General features: G+C 31.5%; 1 protein-coding gene across 9 annotated transcripts in view; it reads right to left on the bottom strand.

Moving 5' to 3' along the window:
* Positions 1-16,570, bottom strand: part of LOC139491493 (agrin-like) — a 55,205-nt gene extending 38,635 nt beyond the window's left edge. For 2 of the 9 annotated variants that reach the window (XM_071279213.1, XM_071279211.1), the window contains exons 1-7: positions 16,436-16,570; positions 11,707-11,809; positions 10,467-10,569; positions 8,742-8,867; positions 4,929-5,054; positions 3,534-3,659; positions 1,361-1,489 (exon numbers count right to left, since the gene is read on the bottom strand). In XM_071279213.1, coding sequence (XP_071135314.1) covers positions 1,361-1,489; positions 3,534-3,659; positions 4,929-5,054; positions 8,742-8,867; positions 10,467-10,569; positions 11,707-11,773 — 677 coding nt within the window. In that variant the 5' untranslated portion in view covers positions 11,774-11,809; positions 16,436-16,570. The remainder of the gene's footprint in view (positions 1-1,360; positions 1,490-3,533; positions 3,660-4,928; positions 5,055-8,741; positions 8,868-10,466; positions 10,570-11,706; positions 11,810-16,435) is intronic. The other 7 variants (XM_071279216.1, XM_071279214.1, XM_071279219.1 and 4 more) reach the window with 4 other exon arrangements.
* Positions 16,571-25,331: the final 8,761 nt, after the last annotated feature.

Consider the following 25,331-nt stretch of genomic DNA (forward strand, 5'->3'; position numbering starts at 1 on the left):
CAGACAACCTGTTGTTGGGTTGCTGCCCCAGAATTGGTAATTTTAAGGAAATTTTTCAGTTTTTGATTATTATCTTTAATATTATAATAGATAGTGATAAACTGTAAACAGCAATAACGTTGAGCAAAGTAAGATCTACAAATAAGTCAAAGATGACCAAAATTGTCAGTTAACCCATGAAGGAGTTATTGCCCTTTATAGTCATTTTTTAACCATTTTTCTAAAATTTTAGTATTCTTTTAAAAAATCTTCTCCTCTGAAACCACTGGGCCAAATTTAACCAAACTTGGCCACAATCCTTATTGGGGTATCTAGTTTTAAGAATGTTTAGCGTGACCCTGACAACCAACCAAGATGGCTGCCATGGCTAAAAATAGAACATAGGGGTAAAATGTAGATTTTGGCTTATAACTCTAAAACCAAAGCATTTAGAGCAAATCTGACATGGGGTAAAATAATTTATTAGGTCAAGATCTATCTGCCCTGAAATTTTCAGACAAAACAGAAAACCTGTTGTTGGGTTGCTGCCCCAGAATAAGTAGTTTTAAGGAAATTTTGCAGTTTTTGGTTATTATCTTGAATATTATAATAGATAGAGATAAACTGTAAACTGCAATGATGTTCAGCAAAGTAAGATCTACAAATAAGCTAACATGACCATAATGGCAGTTTACCCCTTTAGGAGTTATTGTCCTTTATAGTAATTTTTTAACAATTTTCATAAATTTTTGTAAATTTTTAGAATATATTTTCCACTGTAACTATTGGGCCAAGTTCATTATAGATAGAGATAATTGTAGCAAGAAGAATGTCCAGTAAAGTAAGATCTACAAACACATCATGATCACCAAAACATAATTTTGTCATGAATTTATCTGTGTCCATTGTTTAATATGCACATAGACCAAGGTGAGCGACACAGGCTCTTGAGAGCCTCTAGTCTTTTTTATTCATATTGTTTATTGCTTCCCGTTCACAGTATGGAAGAAATATTTGGAACACTTGAATATATCGAAAACTCTCATATTATAGTGTAGGGTAAAACCGGTTTTATATGGCACATCAAACCACCCAGCATGACAAAAATATCTGTCTGTTATCATTTTAGATTGATTGGGGAGTTAAGAGATTCTAATCAGACCGACAAGAAGGTGTATTTATAAGTCCTTTTACGTCATTGGAGTCATTGAATATACAAATAGTGGTCAGTTTTCGGTATCACACATGAATATAGTATATTTCGTTTGTTATATGTGAATTTGTTTGTGAATGGTATGTTTATGTTTTCACTTATTTCAACTATCTCTTTTCACCATGTTCAAGTGTATGATTGGTTTCTGAATATTAGTTGACATCTTACTTGCATTTTGCTTTGCATGAGTTCCGATAAGTTTTACCATCCATTCCGCAAACTAACCGACGTTTAAATCTTCTACATAAACACCTTTTTTTGCGTGGACACCTCTTGTAGTATTTTACCTTTACTTTCCTTAAGACGACAAAAATACAATGACATTTTGATGTCAATAGACGGTTATTAAAATAAGACAGGTGTCTAAAATATCAACAATATGTCAAGCTCAAAACCAACGCTTGTCTTAATATGAAATAAGCAAATTTGCATTCATCTGAGACAAGCAGTTATAGGCCATACTGCATAAAAAGCCACAAAAAGCCCCGTTTTTTCTAAATTGTTTTAACAAGGGTCCCAACGACCTGAATTAGGTAAAAATAACCCAAGCAAAAACAAATATAATATACATAAACAAACGACAACTACAGGTTCCTGAATTAAAACAGGAATATTAAATACCGCTTTTCTATTATTTTTTGTGGCCCGAAACATTCCTTCAACCTGTGATAAAATTGTAACAGCACAACATAAGCACTAACCTTTAAATCCAGCTGTATGGGCCTGTTATCATTATTATTAGTATGTCAACAATTTTAGAGTTCTCAAAAGTTAATTAGGCGTACGTTTTTATAATTTCTCGTATTCTAATTACATCTGAACATTAATTGTATTAAGCCATGCATTCATTGCTAAAGGTATTACCATCCATACCGTAAACTGTTATGAAAATATTACATATGTAAGGTTTGAACAAAGACAACAACTCTTGGTATTTTATTTTATTTTCCGGGGCAAAACAGATTTTTTATTAGTTAAATAACAAAATCGCTAGCTAATGGAATGTTGTGTTATTAACATAAACCAAAATGCATTATCTTCCAATGATTATACAGAAAATATGCAGGTAAGTCTTGGTTTGATTGCGTATGTGTTTTACTGGCCATCTTGTGTCCGCCTCAATGTCAAATAGCCCAAAAAATTAGTATAAAAGCAAATAAGGGGAATAAGTCAATAAAGCAGCAGGACAACAGAATGACGAGAAAGATAATACAAGTGGCGGTTAAGATACAGTAATTATTACTATAGATATTTGTAAATACAGTGAAACCTGGCTTAACCGAATCATGCATAAACCGAAAACCTGTACAAACCAAATATGTTCTTTAGCACTGTTATATCATTTTGTATGCGTCGTGAACCTGATAAAACCGAATATTGGCCCAAACCGAACACAATTTTAAATCTCGAAGAGGTTCGGTTTAAACAGGTTTCACTGTATTACATTTCAAGTTATAAATCCATACTAGTCAAAAAATGTGAACAAAAGTATTGTTTACATCTATATGCTTTATTTAAATGTGCTTGTGAGTGTTCGGTTTGATTATTGTGTTTTTCTAAGCTGAACATAATTTTTGGTCGCGTTTAAGTTGTTCTGGATAAACATGACATATTAAAAATTAGACATTAAGCAATCAACGATCAGAAGTAATCTTTGGTATTACATTTCATAGGAGATTGCTTTTATAAAGTAACCGCACAATCAAGAAGACAAGGCATTACTTTCAAATGCGTTTGTTACTTTTTAATTCAAAAATCTAGACTCATTTTATAATAACTTTTAGATGTTGTAATGATTAATTATGTATCATGTTGTTGGGTGGCGTTCTCATTGACGTAAGCTTCTTATCCTGCTATTTTAAAAAGTTACAGGTCAACTTCTTTATTCTATTTTGTTTACATGTAATAATATATTTGTAATGAAATAACAAAAGAGAAGGTATATATAATATAGCAATGAACAGTCAATCATACTAGGTACTTTCGGGAATGTATCAGAAACTGTGATACATTAACATGTAGGTTTACAGATTTATTTTACGGCGATTCAAACACCAGTTTGACCATATTAATTTTGTATCGATTTGTCAATGTATTGTGGGGTTACAATTTCTAATTAAATCCGAGTATTTTCTTTTTTTTTCTTTAATGCAATTTGGTCCATTACACTAACAAAAACTATGCCACTTTTTATTATCACATATTACTCTAAAATTATGTCCATGGTAACATGGTTTTCAAAAGTTTGATTCAGTCTTTTTTCTTTTTCACAGTTTTGCTTATCGCAGTTACACTATAATTAAGTGTATACATGTTTTCTGAATACCAGTTGACATCTTACTTGCATTTTGCTTTGCATGAGTTTCTATAGGTTTTACCATCCACACCGCAAACATATCTTCTAATTCTTCTACATTTGCAAGATTTTGTGCATGGACACCTCCTGTAGCATTTAACCTTTATTTTCCTTGGGACAAAAACAAAACTGAACACATTTGGAGTTCATCATTCGGTTATCAACATACGCATGAGATCAAAATACGACCGAGTGTACAAACGTTTAATTTTAACCGGAGTTTGGGCTGAAACAGTAATCTTAATATTGAGTTTATTTGAAAAGTCTGAACCATAATTCATTAAGTCATATTTATTCTTACAGAAATTTTCAGGTAATTTTCAGTAAAAATGATAGCAATTAATTCAATACTGTGCAGACCATTTGCTGGCAGTCAATTCAGAAATGTTCAGTAAATTTCAGACAATTCAATAAATTGTGAATCTGAACGTGAAAGAAACAACTAAAAAGTCTTAACATAAAATGAACTGATCTAAATTGACTGCAGTCGAATGATCTGACAAGTACATGTACTTAGTCTACCGCAGTTGGTAAAAATTAAAGTGATTGAAAAAATGCAAATTGCTTTATAATTTATTGTTCATTCATTCTTTAGAGAGCTATTTTATTCAGATAAAAATGACCGTTTCAGTCTTATATATGTTTACAGATGGACTTTAGTCAACTAAAATATTAGAAGGAGATTTGGTATGATTTGCAATGGCATTCCCATGACACAAGAGACTATAATGACATGTTAAGTAGCATTTTTCGTGTACAGAAGCACTATTCATTTGTAATTCAGCAATGAATAGTCAATCATACAAGATTATTTTTAGATTTGTCAGTGTGTGATGTTTAAAGTAGGGTAAACGCATTGTTTAAGGAGGTTGGCCTAGGTTAAGGGAGATAACTCTTTAAATCAGTCAAGCGTTTGTAAAAGTCAAGTTCACCAATGTATTTTAAGCATTTACCTGAAACAGATTGAAAATAATCTATGTAACCTAGAAGCTTAGAATATGTTTTTGAAAATGGTTGACACAAACGTACTGATGATTTTAAGAGTTATTTCCCTTAACCTAGGTCTACCTCCTTAAAGGCGCATTAAACACAAACCAAACCAGTATGATAATGTTTTCTAGTTTATATTACTCTGCACATTATAACGTTAAAGATCCAAATCATATCGACGTGACCATATAGTCTCTCAACGCTATTTAATCAAATTATGGTCACTGTTCAGTATCACATATGATTGCTCCCTGTCCTTCAATTATTTCAATTGTAACATGATACTACATTAATTGATCAAGGGCAAGTTATTCTAAATGTTTCATTTATTTCAATCGCCACTCTATTTTACATTAATAAAGATTATCCGAAAGTTATTTGAAAGCTTACTTGCAATTTGCTTTGCATGAGTTCCAATAGGTTTTACCATCCACTCCGCAAACTAAACGTTTGATTCTTCTACATCTGCAAGTTTTTGTGCATGGACACCTCTTGTTGCATTTTACCTTTACTTTCCTTTGGATAACAAAAACAACTTAAGACATTTTGAGGTCAACATACCGTTATTAACATTAGACAGGTGTCTAAACGATATGACAAGCTGAAATTATACTTGTGTCCAGAACCTTCTGAATCAACTAAATAAAGTATATGCTTTAAATGATATAAAAAGATTTCGTATCGTTGGCAATGATACAACTTACAACTGAGATTAAATAACGGAGAAAGCAGTTATCAAGGGTAGGTCATTTCGCTTAATAAGCTTTAAAAAGCCTTGACCTTACAAAGCGTTAAAACAATTGAAACGAGTAAACCAACTACCTGATTAAGGTACATAAAAAATATGATATACACCAACTAACAGTACCACATAATTACAGATTCCTGGTATTGTACTGGGACAGGAATCTAAAAAGCTGCTGAAGTAGACATATTTTGGTCCCCTTATTATCGCTTCACCTTGGGTCGAGATGCAGCAACCTATCATACGGAAAAGTATTGAACTTACCAGAAAATTACTATGACTGTTATCTTAATTTTGTGTTTGTCAACAATACTACAGTTATTGTGAACTGATTTCATGGCACGATTTTATATCTTTAACCTCATGCATTTTAGTTTTCAATAGTTTTCCTTTTATTAGTTGACAAATTGCATTTAGCGGTGTATTCATTGTAAAAGGTATAACCATCAACACTGCAAACAGTTATCAAATGTACCAGTCTTATAATTTGATACGCCAGATGCGCGTTTCGTCTACAAAATACTCATCAGTGACGCACAGATAAAAAAAAAAAGCCAAACACGTATAAAGTTGAACAGCATTAAGGACCACAATTCAAAAAAAAAAGGTTGTGCCAAATATGACCATGGTAATCTATATCTGGGATAAGAACATTCCCAGTATTTCGAATAACTGATACTTTTTCAAACGGTAAATTTATTAAAAAAAAACAACTTATAATTGATATTAATGTCAACATCGATATGGTGACTTCTAGACTGGTCAAACTTATTTGAATATTCAATTACATTATATTATGTAAGGTATTTCAAATCAACAATGACTGTTTCAATATCTTTTATTTCTCTTGCAAACGTATACATTGCAAACATATCTTCCAATTAAAGCAAATATGTGATATGACATGCTGACTTATACCATAATGCGTTCATAGCAAAAATATAACAATATATATGCAGGTTGGTCATGAACCTTCTCTTTTGTTCATAATGTGTAATACTGAACAGCTTGTGTCTACCTCAATATAAAAGAGCTTCGCAATTTTTTCAAAAACCACAAAAAAAAAAGAGTAAGGCCGTGTTCACACCAAACGCCATGTACAGTAAACATGTTTATACAATTAGTTTAATGTAATGTACACTGGTTTCACATTAAATTTGTTAACATCTATACACCTGTACATAAGATTTGTTCACACTTGTAAACTATATGTCATTTAAATGTTCATTACGTAGAACCGAATGCAACTTTTCTAGCAGTTAGGGAACGACCATTTCACTTTCAAAAAAAGGAGGGGGAAGGATTTTTCCTTGATAAATATTCTGATCCCCAATTTGATAAAAAAAAAATTCTGGTCATACAGATGATTAAAAAAACTATTCTGAATCCAGAACTTTCCCATACATTATAGTGTTAAATATTGAAAACAAATATTTGATTGCTAACATCGCAAACAAAAACTGAATAAAAATAATTCATGAGTGAATCGTTGTTTGAGTAAAGACCAGTGTCAAATATTTCTGTGTACGTCCAGTCAATTCAGGAAGACCCTTTCAAATGAATAATTTGTTCGAAAATGATGATGCTTTGAGTCTTGATAAGGGGTTAATAAATCTACGTTAAATGTTTTTATAACAAATAAATATATCAAGTTTATACAAATATTTATGTAAAGAATTTTATTAATAATTGTTATATAAACATCAATTTTATTAAAAAATCGTTTCTTCTTTTAATATACATGTTACAATTAATGTTCTAAATGCCAAGTTTTGTGTACACTTAACCTACACAAGGCCTACATTGACTATCAACTGCATGTAGACAAAACATGATTTAAACTGCATGTAAACATTAAGTTTTATCAATGGGAACGTAATTTTGTTTAGTTAACGTGTGAGTTACACTAACATTACACTGAGTTTATGTCAATGTGAACACGGCCTAAGTCAATGAAGCAGCAATACAGTATAAGGAAAAGCAACCAAACATATATATTGGGGTTCCTTTAAAGTATACAACAATAAACATCAGTTTCAGTTAGTCCTAGATATACATGAAATTTTCATATACATGATTGATTTTATGAATGAACCGCAAACTTAAAATTGCTAATTTTGTAACATGTGTAAACAAAATGTTCAACTTTTAAAGATAGAGATTCATTTTAGAATTAGTTTATGTTGTGGTGATTACTTTATTGTGTTTCATCGTGTTATTATGTTGTCTTATTCTTATCGCTTGGCCCATATATCCTGTTATCTAAATATGTTAAATTTGAACCCTTTTTATACAAAAACCAACAACATTGTAATAAAATGAAAAAAAGAGGAGGTATGATACGATCAATTTTTCGGACTCTGAAAGTGTGAAAATAATAATTCTTCAATCATTTGTAATAATATTCTGAATGAACATACAAATACAAAGAGTACTTTTAGTATAGTAATCTGGACAAATTTGGGTTGAAAAACGTTTAAATTGAACTGCTTGACCTAAAAAGGTCATTTTATACATAGCTTTTTTTTTTATCATAAATAGATCTTTGTGCAATTCTGCAGTTTATCTCTAAAATGCAAGGACGTTAAGTCAGAGCATATGAAAAACATAGTAATAAGATTTTTGAAAAACTTGAATTATGTCTTCGGAAGTTTGAAGATTTTTATTCTATAGTTTTATAATACATTTTAAATTTCGATTTCAAGGGGTTGCATTTTGGCATATAAGCATACATAATTAATAGATTTTCTAAGTTAAGTTCAACCCTTCTTAATTAATTGCGCATTGTCATACAAACACTTTCATAAGTGTTCAACCTTCTTACTTACTTGCATTTGCCATACAAAAATTACCCTTCGTATGTAGTTGCACTTTGTAATACAAGCATTGCAATAACTTCATCCTTAATAATTACTTGCGCTTTATTAAACAAGTATTGACATGGGTTTTACCGTTCGTACTTACTACAAATTGTCATGCATTCACACATTGATATAAAGAGAAAGTATGATAAGAACCATTGGTTGCCCCTGAAATTGCAAAACTTTAAAACTTATTAACTTATAAAAGCGTTCTTATATTTTGATAATGTTTTGGATGGCTAGACATGTTAATATAATATTGTCATTTAGAACAAAAAGGTCACTTTTGATGTCACGTTGAAGTTATAAACATGTTTATATTCAAATATTTGACCGATAGTTGCCACTTTATGCAAAGGTTTAGGTAAAAATATAAACGAGCAACAGCTTTATTCAAAAAAACTTTACACACATTAAAGTCTCCACAAAATATCTTTCTATATTAAGCTGTTGTTCAGAATATTAACGTCAAGCTCTGACGATGAGGCCCCTTTGACGGATGTTATTTGAAGGATTTATAATAGTTTGTTTATTTTCGATTTCGAGGGCAATACATGTGGCCTTATCATACTTACTCCTTTTATACGTCATACTTACTCGCACTTTGCCATACAATCATTGCCATACGTTTTACCATCTGCCCCGCAAACTGGACGGTACACTTTACTACAGACACAAGGTGCCTTACAGGGACATCTCTTGGCGCAATTTACTTTTACATTTCTGTGTAAATATATTATATAATCTTTCTTACATTTTCTAGTATAAACAAATAGGGTGATACAGTATAATTGTCAGTGATAGCAATTTCCATTTCACCTCAAATGGCGATGTTAATTATAAGCCAAAAGCTCATACTGTTTGGTCATCTTACACTTATCTTAAGCTTTATACAATTATTTTATAGAATTTCTTTCCTCGAGTTGGTTGGTGAGAGGGTTTTGGAAGTTTAAATGGTAAACATTATGTATGGTACTTTCATACTACTGAGATAATACATTTAATATCGCTTTAATTTTCAAGTTGAACATTAAGTCTCAGGGCTTGTGGTGGTAAACATTTGATTGCAGAGCCATCAAATTAAACTTCAAATATTTTTAGAATACGTTTCATATATTTCACACTAGACACAACACAAATCTTATCAATTTCGTGGTAGATATATATATATATACAAAATGTCATAATTTGAAAAACTGAAAATAGTGCAATTAACAAACATTTTTTAAGCGGCCAGCTGAAGGACGCCTACGGGTGCAGGAGTTTCTCTCTACATTGAAGACTCATTGGTTGCCTTCGGCTGTTGTTTACTCTATGGTCGGGTTGTTGTCGCTTTGACACATTCCCCCTTTCCTTTCTTAAATTTATTAGACAATACCAGAATATTAAAGATATGATTTAATTTTAAAAACCTTAATACTTATTATTTCATATCGATCAACAAATTAATTGAATCACAATATAAAAAAAGAACTGTATAGGGCAAATTGATCTACGTTCACGGAAGTGATCATGTTATCTATGAAATGGTACAACATTTATATATGTAACAGTTGTGTGTATGACAAAAGTGTGAGGTGTTGAAGTAATTTCGACAGATTATCCTGTTGTTTACAATATGTAAGAAGTGGGAAATGCTCCAAAATGTTATCCAATCTAAATCTATAAACGGAATGAACATATGTAATGATACCATATGACGTAAGTATAGCCTATAGAAAACTGCATAATTGAAATCTAAACATTTGAGCTTTCTAAAAAGCTGTGGACGGCCTCGCTCTATCCTAATAGTACAAAATTGTTCCCTTTACTTGTTGAAAACCAATTTTATTTATAAAAAGACACGACTCTGGAGGTGTGCCTAGATTGGCAGAAGTAATGAAATAAAGATAATGCATTTTTGTTAACATTGTATAGGAACATTATTTAGAAAAACAAATCGTGCATATTGCAGATTATCAAAGCAAAAAACACGTATTAATAACTGATATTTCAATATTAAATTTCACTGTCATAAACATGAATATGCATAATAAAACGAACATGAATTTATGACAGTTCATCGAAACTGAAATACACATATTTTTTTATGTAATCCTCATTTTAAAAGGCGAATAGCTTTTACTGTATCTCAGCAACATCATAAAGCAACCATTCAGAATATTAAATATATGATAATTAATTATTTCAATATGGCGTGTTTATCGACTGAAACTAATAGCCTCGCACTGTGATGCGATACAAAAAGATAACAAAAAGTATTATATTGCATGAACGAGTATGAAACAAGACTTGAATATTTTGAAGTTATATTATACTTACGAATAAAATGCTTGGCATTCACTGTAATATGTTTTGCCATTCGTTCCACAAACAGGTCCAGAATAATGGTTACATCGATTACGACCATATTTTCGCGCTCTCCCTGAAAAAAATCACCATAAATGAGTACTTTTTCATATTTTCTAAATCTGTTTTAAAAAAAATTTATCAGGACATAACTTGAAACTAAGCTAAGTATCAGCACAACAATGTTAAATCTGCAAATTTGAGAAAGCAAATTGTTTATCATCCCTCGTCGGGAATCGAACTCATATTATTGGGATATCGATACATCACCGTCCGGATTCATCGCTTTAGACCACATGTCAATTAGACTGAACTAATAATTAAGCTTTCGGTGGCCTAGTGTTACTTTTCCTCGTCAGTAGAATCTAGAGTTGTTAACACAGTACATCATATATTAGGCATGAAGATGGAAGTTATTTCAGATTAGCGAAATATCTATCGTAAAGGATCGTATAATCAGGATGATACAGTCACAGAAATAAATATATTAATTTACCTCAAAATTAAACTCATTGAGGTCAATTAATTAAATAATAAAGAGCATATATGTACAAAATACTAAATACACAACTGTAAGATAAAATTTATTGCAGAAGTATCATGAATCTGGTTAACATGGGTAAGTCTACATCAGTTCAAGAGACTATTATATAAAGAGTCCTAACTAAGATTTAAATTCAGAGATGGGACGAAGACTTTTTAATATTGTTTTTAATGGATTTTCTCTTAAATAAGTAATTATATCTGAACGTATTGACATAATTATGATTGGGGTTTTTTTTTTGTATGAGAAATGATTGTTATTTAGATTTTAGGCCTCAGTTTGACACTCGGTGTTAAGCTTTGCACAAGGAAAAGGTTTAGATGAGGAATCAAATTTATAAACTATATCTGAGGTTTATTTCTCATTAACTTTTGGAAACAAAACATTTTTGAAATCGATGGTTTATATATTAAATGATAAATTAATTGACTGATTTTTCCACTTCAGCACTTTTGTGCTATTTCGTGATGGTCGGTTTATTATATAAGTGACGTACCCTGAGAGATTCTACGATTGATGTTTCTGATTTATTTCCATATATTTCAGAAATGTGATCAATTAATGAGTACCAAGAATAAAGTCCTTCAAGATGTTAAACTCGTTAACGCTGGTTCGAAATAAGTAAAGTAATGGATTATTAATTTTTTTAACATATAAATAGATACGTACATGCCGCAGACGATAACACAAATATGTTAACATAGAGGACGATAAAACTGGTAATGTAGACGTTCATCTTTCACAGGTGTGGTTATCCGTCCCTTCCAATAATCTGAAGTGTAGTTTTAAAAATCTTCGTATAAATAAATACCTTTTAAATAGCTATAACAAATTCAGTACCAATGCAAACGTGTTGAAGAGAAAAGCAAGTTACTTCATTGTCATCTTCGGAATATGTAGTGTCTATCAGCAGGATATTTTTAAACAATTAGATTGCAAATATACAAGGCAAGTACTGACACAATTTTATGACAGCTATAAGACATAACAGGATTTATGTCATGGTCAATGAAATTAAAACAAAAACATTTTTGTGGTCTGTTATCTTACGAATTGTTATAATTTTCATATGTGGTGTTGGTCTAATGGCACATTTTTTTTAAACCTCCATTATCCTTGAATTGTTTAAGGTTTCGCTGTGTGAACGGTTCAGTAACAAGTTTACTGTAAGCCAATGAGTCTTTGAAATGTTGATCCTGAATGTTGTTATTATTGGATGTTTTAAATATCGACCAATAGCGAGTTTATCTTCGTGAAGATTGTTTAGTGTCTTGCTCAATAACCTCACAACAAAAAAGAATGAAATCTACAACGTTTACTCAAAGTCTTTGGATTGAAATAAAAGAATTTACATATTTGGCGTTGGAAGTCCATAAGCTGCGTTGTGTTCTAAAAGGATTTAATCAATAAGCAAGTATATACATTCTCTATATGCAGGCTTGGACTCTTATAAAACTCAATGGTTTGATGTGTATTTACAGTGAACATTTTTATAGTTATGCAACACGTCTTGTTAAATGGTTATTCGTTTTTATATTCATTAAATCTCAAGATATTAGTTGTTAAAATATCTTATCAACTTTAAAAGATATCTTATTCAGTACATAAGATAGCTTGTAGTCTTTATGAGATATCTTGTTTAATTTGAAGTATGGAAAGTTAAACAAATATCTAATATTCTTACATAGATGTTTTAAATTAAATTATTTGTCTTTAATAGTTATTTAGCTATCGTGTGGTTTTTCTAACGAAATAGTTTAAACAAATACGTTATGAGATATATTTTCTACTTTGTAAGATATATAGAGATTAATACATGGCCTTTTCCATATCAGCCTGGGTATTATCCCGAGACCCCCATATCAGCCCGAGACGGAGTCGAGGTGCTGATATGGGTCGAGGGATGATACCCAGGCTGATATGGAAAAGGCCATGTATTAATCGCTTTATCATATACTTCCGACAATAGTTTTATGTTAATAAACTCATCATAGATACCAGGACTAAATAAGGCAAATAAACAAATGCAATAACTAAAACAGTCAAAAACTGTATAAAGGAGATAATTATGAATCCAATATACTATAACTATCCAACAACAGCATCACTACTTCCATATATATGTATCGTAACATTTCCTAATAAGAGTCATTTTGAAACATTGCAAATTTGGAAGAGTTTTATGATCATTATTACTCCTTGTTTGTTGTACTATAAAATGATTCTTAATTGTCAATGGCATTCGTTAGCAAGTACTAAACTGGGGGCAAAAGTTCCCGTAAATTTTGACGTCGTCATAAAAAATATTTGACGTCACAATGGAAAAGTAAACAATCGATACCAGAAACACCGGAAGTAACTTGCACGAGAAGCACTGTTATGGGGTTTTGCACGAGACGCCCCTGAAATGGGTTATCAGCTCGGGCTGATATGGGTTATCAGGTCGGGTGGGAAATTATGGCTTGTGTACTTCCGCTCATTATACATATGTAAAAGCTATCATATCAATGCTAAGTATATGATAAAAACGATTATAACATGTATAAGATATTTCATTTACTTTTGAAATATCGTATAAGTTATACATGATATATTAAATGATTGATTTATTATGTATCCTATTTAATTTATAATGTATCAAATTTTGTTGATGAAATATCTTATTTTGTTTAAAGATATCCAAATATCATAACACGATATCTCATTTTGCTCATAAGTTATTTTTTTATTGTACATAATATATCTTATTTAGATTTTCAAGATATCTGATTCAAGATTTAAGATGTCTTATTTAGCTAAAACGATATCTGTATTAATCTTAACAGATATATTATAATTTATCATATACTTAGCATTGACATGATAGCTTTTGCATATGTGTAATGAGCGGAAGTACACAGGCCATAATTTCCCACCCGGGCTGATAACCCATATCAGGGGCGTCTCGTGCAAAAACCCATAACAGTGCTTCTCGTGCAAGTTACTTTCGGTGTTTCCGGTATCGATTGTTTGCTTTTCCATTGTGACGTCAGATATTTTTATGACGACGTCAAAATATACGGGAACCTTTGTGGTGTAGTACTTGCTAACAAATGCCATTGACTATTAAGAATCATTATATAGTACAACAAACATCGAGTAATAATGATCATAAAACTCTTCCAAATTTCCAATGTTTCAAAATGTCTCTTTAGGAAATATTACCATACATATATATGGAGGTAGTGATGCTGTTGTTGGACAATTATATTATATTTGATTCATAATTTAACTTCTTTATAAAGTTTTTGACCGTTTTAGTTATTGCATTTGTTTATTTGCCTTACATGAAACTATTGTCGGAAGTATATGATAAAGCGATTAATACATGGCCTTTTCCATATCAGCCTGGGTATCATCCCGAGACCCCCATATCAGCCCGAGACGGAGTCGAGGTGCTGATATAGGGGTCTCGGGATGATATCCAGGCTGATATGGAAAATGCCATGTATTAATCTCTATGTAAACGATATCTCCATTTGTTTTAGAATATATCTCAATAAGTTCAAAAGACATCTCTATTAGTTGATAAGATTTCTCAAAAGGCTTATAAGATATTTCAATAAGTTTATAATAATATATCTCAATAAGTTCATCATATATCTTGTTTGATAATTTGATAAGTTGGAGAGTTGTATCATTGGAATTAAAAACACAACTTCTTATATTTCAGATATGTTAATGAGTTTGAAGATCATATTTAAGTTATCTTATATTATTTATAAATAAAGGCAACAGTAGTATACCGCTGTTCAAATGTCATAAATCGATTGAGAGAAATCAAATCCTGTTTACAAATTTAAACTGAGGGAAACACGTCAACTTAAAGAGAAAACAACGAAACAACCGCTATCGTATGTTTCAAGGATATCTTTAAAACATATATATTAGGCGATATATTTTACGTTCGATCGGATATTTTCAAATCGTATCAGATATCTTATTAAGATTTAAAAAAGTCAACAGTAGTATACCGGTGTTCAAAAGTCATAAATCAAAACTCATAAATCCGGGCTACAAACTAAAACCTAGGGAAACACGTCAACTATAAGAGGATACAATGAAACAACCGCTATCGTATGTTTCAAGGATATATTTAAAACATATAGATAAGGCGATATATTTTACGTTTGATCGGATATTTTTAAAACTATAACTACTAGTATCTAATGATGTCTATGAAATATCTTATTTTGTTAACAAAATATCAATATCAATATTTGTTATTTTGAACAACTATAAGAGGATACAACGACACAACCGCTATCTTATTTTTTAATGATATCTTTAAAGCAAATACGCTAGGATATATATTTTATATTTGAAAGAATACTTGAAATCAAATAAGACATCTTATTTATATTAGAAAAAAGAAAACAACAGCATACCAGTGTTCAAAAGTAAAAAATCGATTGAGAGAACACAAATCCTGATTGAAACCTAAAAACCGAGGGAACCATATCAAAATATCTTATAAGCAAAACTTGCATGATTGATTTATAAGATATCTGTTTTATTATCTCAATATTTATAAATAAGATCCTATCTTATTTTGTTAATAAGATGATTCAAAAACTTACATTTGTTATTTGATATTTCATTATGTTATTGGTATAGAAGACATATAATTACGTTTTTTTAAGTTAGTAAACGGATGCTTCGTGAATAAGTTCCCTGGGCCATTCATTGAAAGTGCTAGACCTTACATTATAGGCTCTTAACTTAACATTGGTGGCCCAGCACTATTATATTCAGAAATCCTATTATTTTATTTTTTTGTCTCAATGAGAACAACGGGACTCCATACAGACTCAATAACTACGCTATTCCAGTTATAATTCCTTTGATATATTTAGAAGTATACCTTTTTTTAAGTATTCATTTGATTTTTTTTTCTTATATTTTGTATTATTTTTTTCAAAGTTTTTTTTATGAATAAACACCTCAAAAATTTTCTTTGGTCTTTTTTTTTTAATTGAATGCTTCTTTTTTATTTCATTTAGGCGCAAAAGCGTTGGCAGATATAAATTTATACAGATATGTTCAACGTTAAAAAATCCAATAAACTTAAACCAAAAAAAATCATTTTCTGAAATTAGGTGTTTATGCTGAGATCATGATATAACGAATTAAATCACCTCTTTCGTTCGTTTTTGTATAAATAATGTCACGGAGATCACATTTCTGTAATAAATGTTGCATCATATACTGGAATAAAAATATAACAAAAAATTGAAATTACTTAATCGTATAAAAAGTGCTACTTATTATTATTCATCAGGGGAAAAGCAAGATTTTACAAAATATTAGTAGAAATAAAAATGCAGCGGAATTTGTCCATCTTGTATATGAAACTAACCTCTGACAGGGTACAAAATGTCCTTCCTTCTATGAAAATAAATGTCCCTACTGATTGGGTTTCATATACATCAGAACCATTCTGCCTTACATCCAAACAATAGGATTGCCCTGTCATGTGAAAGCTAAACCCCGGAAAATATTTATGTTACAAGGTTCATTTCAAGTCAAGTATCAATCGATTCATTTTAATCTTATTTCGTTTCCTTTGATTTTTGCCAATTTAAGAAATGTACATCGTAACAGGTGTAATGTTATTTTCGTTTGTAGTATTATAATTATTTATGGTTGGTAGACTTTATAAACAATATAAGTACCAAAGGGCGTAGAATAAGTACTTACTACATTACAGATGATTACATTCAGCAAGAATAATTATTGATAATTAAAAGTATGCTTCGTTAGAAAATGTTTACAGTAAATATGACACATGTCATTCTGTGCAAATTGAGATTTAACCAAATATACATATCTAATCAATGAAGGCTGACGTTTTATACTCGGTATGTTTCTGTAAACAAAATATGTCTCTTGTATTCGATTATTCATACATGGTATTTGCCCTAACGGTCCGGATTTCATTACGAGACCTCCATATTTATACTCGTGCAGATATTTGGGTCTTAGTATAAACCCTAGTCCTGAATGGAATTGGACGTGTATTTTTTTTTATCATAACTTCCGATGTGCGAACGCACTCAGGCTAATTATCAAACATCATCTACGCCACGTGACATCACATATGCGTTAATATTGGTTATCAGCCTTGTTGTGAATGTATGTTTAATTTTTTCCGCTCTTTACGCATATGCAAAAACTATCGTTTTAATGCTTTGTAAATGATAAATGTTAGTATTATGTAGACGAAACGCGCGTCTAGCGTAATAAATTATAATCCTGGTACCTTTGATAACTATTTAAACCACTGGGTCGATGCCACTGCTGGTGGACGTTTCGTCCCAGAGGGTATCACCAGCCCAGTATTCAGCACTTCGGTGTTGACACGAATATCAATTGTGTGATCATTTTTTATAAATTTTCTGTTACACAACTTTGAATTTTTTGAAAGACTAAGGATTTTCTTATCACAGGAATAGATTACTTTAGCCGTATTTGGCACAACTTTTTGGAATTTTGGGTCCTCAATGCTCTTCAACTTTGTACTTGTTTGGCTTTACAACTATTTTGATATGAGCGTCACTGATGAGTCTTATGTAGACGAAACGCGCGTCTGGCGTAATAAATTATAATCCTGGTACCTTTGATAACTATTAGTACATTGAGCATATCGTTGACACGAACGACATTTGCAAATATTCCCGTCCGAAAAACACATGTTTCTGGAATATTAAACTTCAATGAATACATGTTTGGAAAGCCATACATATAAAAGGACATTCAATAATAGCAAAACCTTACTCAGAAGCTTAAACATTGATATACTAATAACTTGGGGTAAACACAGATGATTAAGAAAGGTCAGAAGTTCCTTCCCCAGCAGCGCAGATCTAATAAAAGCATTAAGGACTTAAAATCTTGTCAAATCCGTACAAAATGATAACTACATGCATATGCATTGAATTAACAACTATATAATGCCATATAGTAATAAACTTATAAGTCCAAAGCAAATATAATTACCTCTTGAAATATAGATGCACATATTATATGTGATGTATAATTCAATAAAATAATGAAAACAAAAACATACCCTATCAGATCACTTGTGTTTGTTGACGGGATCGACTACCCTAAATCCCGATACATTGGTTTCAAATGGAACACTATCGACCATCTAGACAATAGCCGGTGTACAGATATGCACATGGTGTATGGCCTCAGATAACATTGTTGCCAGTTGGCCGTTGTTCTTTGCAAACACATCAAATGGTTGTTTGGTGTTCCATGTATGAGCACAAAAAAATACATTTGTCAGTTTTCTAATATTGAAAGGAAAAAAGTTTGTCTTATTCAATAACAAATTTTGAATGAGTCTGGATTTACATGTAGTTATCGTGTTTGTTCCGTTTGGAGTGAGTACGAGTAATCGTATATTTTTCTTATTTTGTTTTTTCAAGTAGATCGTAAAACTATGGATATCTGTAAACTATGGTTGCCTCTCATTTATAGAATCGTAAAAAAAACCTCAAGACATCATGAATCAGAAACTGAAGATTCTAAACAAACAGATACATAGAGATAAACATAACCGTAGCTTTACGATGTTTCTTTGATCCTGGAAAAAAAGGATAATGACTCACACAAAATCAATATTAGTCTTATATTTATTACGATGGTTGCCAATAGTAGGCACGTCAATTGATATGGAGGACCTGAGTTCAACCCTCGATCTTTGATGCAGTTCGTGTTGCTCGGTCTTTTTTATGTGTTGTGTTATGTTCATCTCTTCATCGTTTTAATTTTTTTTTAACTTGTAACTTCAAATTGTCCCCAGTTATCTTCCATCTCTTTTATATCATCCATTTAGCCGCATATTCAATTGGGATAGCTAATAAGGCATATATATATATTATACAAATATAGCCTTTGTATGATGTCGATACAAGGATATATTGACCTGAAAGAAGTATATTGACTGAGGACCTCATAGAAAGGCTATATTTGTTATATTATTAATTTCAGACCATTATGCATATTTGTATCAAAATCGTCATTTGATTTTGTTTGAATTTTATAGATATCATATTGTCTCCTTGACAATAACAACATTATTATTAGTTGTTATTTTATATACTATTTTTGTTTGTTTGACATCTTATGTATTTGAAGATTTTTTTTTCGTCAAATAATCGATTACAAATATCATTTGTTTCAAAATGTTTAACGATATCCTGAAATTCATTACATGACGTCACAAGGTAAATCGGATTTTAGATATTCTAAAAATAACTGTGCAATATGCTCTGTGCAATATGCTTTTTGCTATCCGCCGTTTTTCTCTACCTTCGAAAATATAGTTTAACATGTGACTATCCCTAAACGAATCAAATTTGTTAAAATATACGAATTAATAATATATATATATATATATTTATACTGCACTCGTTCTATTTGAGCAGTCAAAATGCATCGACTGTATATTTCTATGTCATATACAGTTACTGACCCGATATCACTTTTCATCATGAATATTTAAATAGAAATTGCCGAAATTATATTTAATTATTCATACGACCTCTTCAACCTGTTCTTGTTTCCAATATAAACAACGATACGTTTAACCACTCAAACTTGTTTCGTTTACAATTTTTGGAAAAACATATTACACTTGGTAATATTTTTGTTTGCAACCTATAAATCATTGTGTTTTATGCTTTTAGTTATTTTTGTCTAGTATACTCAAACGAATTCGTTCACCATCGGTTGCGGTTTTCGTCAGGTAAATGAATGTACATTTCATCGTGTTGTATATTTCTCCGCCTGTATGATATGAGGCCTTTATAAAGGGGGATTTTGCCAATATTTGAATCAAACAAATAACATTAACACACTAAACAATAAATGAAAATGTTTTTCTTAGATTGCAGTATAAAGACAATAATAGTGCATTGACTTGACATATCAACGTCATAAGGATTAGGCCCGAAACGAGGGAAAAGCTAGGCACAGCCTCGCATTTCCCCGTTTCTAAGCCTCATCCGTTATATCGTTGATATGTCAAGTCAGTGCACTATTATTATCTGTATACAACGTTTGAAAAATATCTACGAAAACGGTGATAAGCATGATATTACGCTACATCACTTAGATTTTACTTCAAAAACCGACTGGAACATCGGTAAACTACTGTTACCTTTATTTATAGTACAATAATTTCGAAAGTCTAATGGCGGCGAAAAGGGAATGACTTATTTGTGTAAGCAACTCCACCTTTAGGTATTTTTTATATCCAGCTCTATCAAACTTTATAGAAAAGGTTGAACAATTGTTGAAGTTGTGCTCCTGCTAGTCTAGAGTTGCTGATGAATTTTTATCCGTTTTTATCCAAACTTGGAATCATAGGGTTTTTTTTGGCAAAAATTACGAAAGACAAACATGTGCTATCTTCTCCTGCTCAGTCAAGTACATTTTACAATCAAGATGAATGAAGCTTTGCACATCAGAATCAATGCACAATTGTAGCAGTTGAAAATCTTCTATAATCGAAATATTTTTGGTAATTTCAATTTGTTTCAGAATTTGAAACTTCTCTTTTAAAAGATGTTAAATCTTTTGTAAACCAGATCATTAGAACCTCATTGAAAGTTTGAAAACCTGTATAGGTTGTGCTGTTTCTATTGTGAAGTTATTGAAAGATTAGTGTTCCAAATTTTTGTTTGTTTTATTTTAATATTTTTTAAGTGCTGCATAGATCATGCTCAATTAATTACAAATACTCGTCGCAACCCAGTCATATGAAACTTTGATACATTTTAGTAATGCTATATAACTATGAGATATAATACTTTACAATAAAAACGGGAGTGATGTGTAACTAAGAAAGAAAACAGAACATTTACTCTTGTGTCTAATCCACTATTCGAAACCCGGTTAAATGAGTATTTGATACACCTTAGTTATACTATATAAATACAAGATATAATAGTTCAAAATAAAGTGTTAACAGTGAAACCTAATGCAAACGAAAAATAGAACATTTACTTACGTGTTTGAATTCTTATGCATGGTTATTTCAAACGATAGTAAACCAACTCATTAAGAGGCTGTCCAAGTAAATATCAAGCAAATCCTATGATATGGGTGGCACAACATAATTTTTTTCCCACTGAATTTTTGGTTCCAATGCAATGTTTATATCATACAAAGGATATATATGTCAAAGATATTTTTTAATCAACAGTGGATGGCTCAGAGAATGTTTTTAAAGTTCACTAACAATGCAACAAAATTTTGTACAAAATGAAGAGTTATCTTCCCTTTTCAATGAATTTTCAGTGCTTTCTATGTATTTTTTTTTCTCTTTATTTGTTGCAGTTAATAAAAAAACAAAATTTAACTTTGAGAAAGAATGAATTTGTGATATGAAATAAATGAAAAAATTTTGAAAACAAAATATGTCATGTGCCATCCACTGCATGGTTTTTCCATGGACACCCTCTTAAATATATCTGCTTTGCCACAACTCAATATTCAATTTTTGATATACGAGTTATTGTTTTATTGATATAAAGTTTGGAATAGAAAAAAAAACAAAAATGTCATCAATAACGACTTTTGAAATACATAAATAGTATTTATTAATATTTTAATTAGAACTACATGTAGTTCCATAGTTTCGTAATGTAAACTAGTCTAGGATGAGCAAAATATTCTATAATACTTTGATGAACATACATGTATACTCAGATAATATAATCTCATCTGTATTTTAGTTGATAATGATTTCAATTGTCCAAAAAGACAAAAAAAGGATTGAACATAATTTTTACTAACGTATGAAATCTTTTTCCTTACATTATATAACAATAATTATAAAGAACAAGCACACTTGAGTATATACTTACCTTAAAGTTATTAATCAAATGAGGCTTTTTAACACAGTCTGAATAAAACCAACGCAATTAAAAAAAATAATAATTATAATATTAATATTAAATGAATTGAATTTTTAATACTAAAACGGTATATACATGTACTCGAATCTGAGGTTGCCAATTTAGAAGTTAAATGCAGGAATTACATTCTCCCTGTCACTACTTACTCTCGCTCATACTTTTTTTCTTACCTACACTCTAGCGCCGAGATCGCGATTCTCGCCTTCAGAATCGCCTTCAAGTCTCTTCCTCTCCCTCACACTCCGTTTCGCTCGTCTCTCTCGCGCTCTCATTCTCTCCCTCACCTACTCTCTCACACACGCACCTACTCACCTGCTCACTCTCCCTCCCCTGCTCACTGTCTTCCTCACCTGTTCACTCTCTTCCTCACCAGCTGTCTCCCTCACTAGCTCTCTCCCTCACCTGCTCCCTCCCTGACTAGCTATCTACCTCGCCTACTGTCTGTCACCTGCTCACTGTCTTACACTCTCCCTCACCTGCTCACTTTTCCTCACCAGCTGTCTTCCTCACACTGTCCCTCACCTGCTCACCAGCTTTCTCTCTCAACTATTGTCTCCCTCACTTGTCTCTCCCTCACCTGTCAGCTCGCTGCTCACCTACTTTCTCCCTCACCCTCAACGCCACTCTTCCTCACCTGCTCACTGTCTCACTCACACTGTACCTCATTTGCTCATTACCTCACCTGCCCACTCTCGCACACACCCCCTCACCTGCCCACTCTCGCACACACTCTCTCACCTGCTCACTCTCTCACAGTCTCCCTCACCAGCTCACTTTGTCACAATCTCCCTCACTAGCTCTCTCCCTCACTGCTACTGCTGAGACTGTGTCTTACGGGCACAGAAAAAAAAGAAAGAAGAGAGAGAGAGAGAGAGAGAGAGAGAGAGAGAGAGAGAGAGAGAGAGAATGGAATTAAGAGAGAAAGTAAAAACCAGAAAGAATAAAGATTAGATATAGACAGTAGTTTTATTAGAGAGATAGATATGTTAGAGAAGGAGAGAAGAAAAGAGAATGAAGAGAACGAGAAATGATAATCTCGTACTCTAGCTTTCCAAATTTATTTTTGTTAGCTTATTGAAGCCCACAAAAATAACTACCACAGATGTGGCGTCATGGCTGAGGCAGTATTGGGTTCTACTTCGTCAGGTTAATGCAGTATTGCATTCCATCGGAGAGGACACCACTGCCCACTTATACCAAAAACTTGGAAAGCTTGGCACTCTAACCTTCAGTAACCTTCATTAGGTAAGAGCACATTATGTACAGAAGTTAAAAGATTTTATCTCGACAGATACAATGTACGATGTGGTATTTTTAATTTGTATTTTTCGCAGTTTAATTTTTATGAAGAAATTGTGTTGTTATGTTGCTATCATTTTCATTTCAATTAATGCTATTATATTGGACTTTTTATTTCAAATGAATTAAAAATGTGAAAATTCTTGAGTAATTCAATTTTTTTAGAAATGAGCAGATTAAAGGGTGGTCACTTCTATTGATGAATACTGTAGTACAAATAAAAATAACAAATTAAATTGTTTACCATTCTAGTCACGTGTAGTCAGTGAAGCGTCAATACACACACACTTATTTTACATGTATATATAAAGACACTCCTAAGTGGGTCATTGGGGTCTAAACTACGTCTAACTGTGTTTTTATGATTGATTTGTTTTTATTTTTGAGAGGGAGATCTGACGTTGAATGTAAAATTTTATGTTTCGTGTTTTCTAACATTGATAGATTGATACTGTTTAACATTCTTGCTCATGTTGCTATATATTTCGTGGCGGTCAGTGCTTATTGGTGGGTAAAGTCGGGTGTGTTTTCTATTAGATAACAAAAATTAAGTATAAAGTACTTTACAAAACATATTATGCATTGCAGGTGATTTATAAATTGTTTAAAAATAATAACGCTCAAATTGATAACAATGAATAAGTTTAATTATTAGCCTAAAAATCAAACAAACAAATATCATATACATGTATATAATCACAGCGCAAAGGATGAGCAACATAATCATAATTTTCTCTTATAATATGAAAATAATATAACAAATGATAAGTACCATAGTATAGCATGCTTAGTTTTTTGTAATTACGGAAGGATCGTCATTATTTAAGTAATTGAAATTATTTAGCTAAATCACCATTGAAGTTAGCGTCAGCATAATATTGTAAACAGTGTCTTTGGAATATTTTTTATTTTGTATCTATGAGTTTTAATGTCCCTCTGGTATCTTTTGCCCCTCTTGTGTACAAATTTGTTAGATTTACTTGTGACGCGATGGCCTGTATATTTCTTTCTTAGACTAGATCTTTTTATCAGTTGATGTTATTCCGAAGACCACTTACATTATTCAATGTGTCCAATTATCGACCCATTAATTTCACAAATTGTATAAAAAAAAACAATGATTATGTATATTTCAACTTGTTCAAGGGTGCTTTTCTAAAGAGAAACCAATTAAAAATGTCTCATTTAAGCAAATGACAGATTTAGGATCGGTGTGCTGGTTGGATGAACGATATGGATGTAGCAGAGGTCAAATTAACACTTTTTTCTTGTTTACGACAACAAGTGTAGTGAAAAGAAACAAAGTTTTCTGATATATTTCCGAGTAGATTTTATGTGTAGGCTTGTTGAACCCTAAATGCGTCACATTGGTCTTATGACTTTTATGTTAAAAAAAAATCATGAGTGTCGATCTCCAGATAATCTGCAAAATGTATACGAAATAAATTTATAAAAGAAGGTTCACATGATCTATGTATAGTCATACGCATATACAACTGTTACATATATTGTTATACTAATGCTTCAGTTGCCTTGGATATGTCTGAAAACTTGTTTTTCTATGATGAGGGCCTCATAGAAGATAATAAACAGATATATCATGTTAAGGAGGGGTATTTGCGAAAAAATACCGGTCCAGAGAATATTAAGGCGAGGGAAATTCATTCTGAAGACTGGTATTTTTCGCAAATACCCCTCAAGATTATGATATATCTGTTTAATTATATGGCAAGCCGTTGTGGAATTTATTCCCTATTTATTAATATTAATAAATCATTGCTTTGCTGATTGTTGAAGGCCATACGTTGACCTATAGTTTTTACTTTCTGTGTCATTTGGTCTCTTGTGGAGAGTTGTCTCATTGGCAATTATACCACATCTTCATTTTTACAATTATGGAGAGTTGTCTCATTGGTAATCATACAACATTTTCTTTATTAACATAAGCCCTTAATTAAGCAGCATAACTTATATAGTATTTTCACATCTATTTCTTTCTGATTGGGAATAATTAATATACGT

The sequence above is a fragment of the Mytilus edulis genome, chromosome 10 (genome assembly GCF_963676685.1).
Source record: "Mytilus edulis chromosome 10, xbMytEdul2.2, whole genome shotgun sequence".
Lineage (NCBI taxonomy): Eukaryota > Metazoa > Mollusca > Bivalvia > Mytilida > Mytilidae > Mytilus > Mytilus edulis.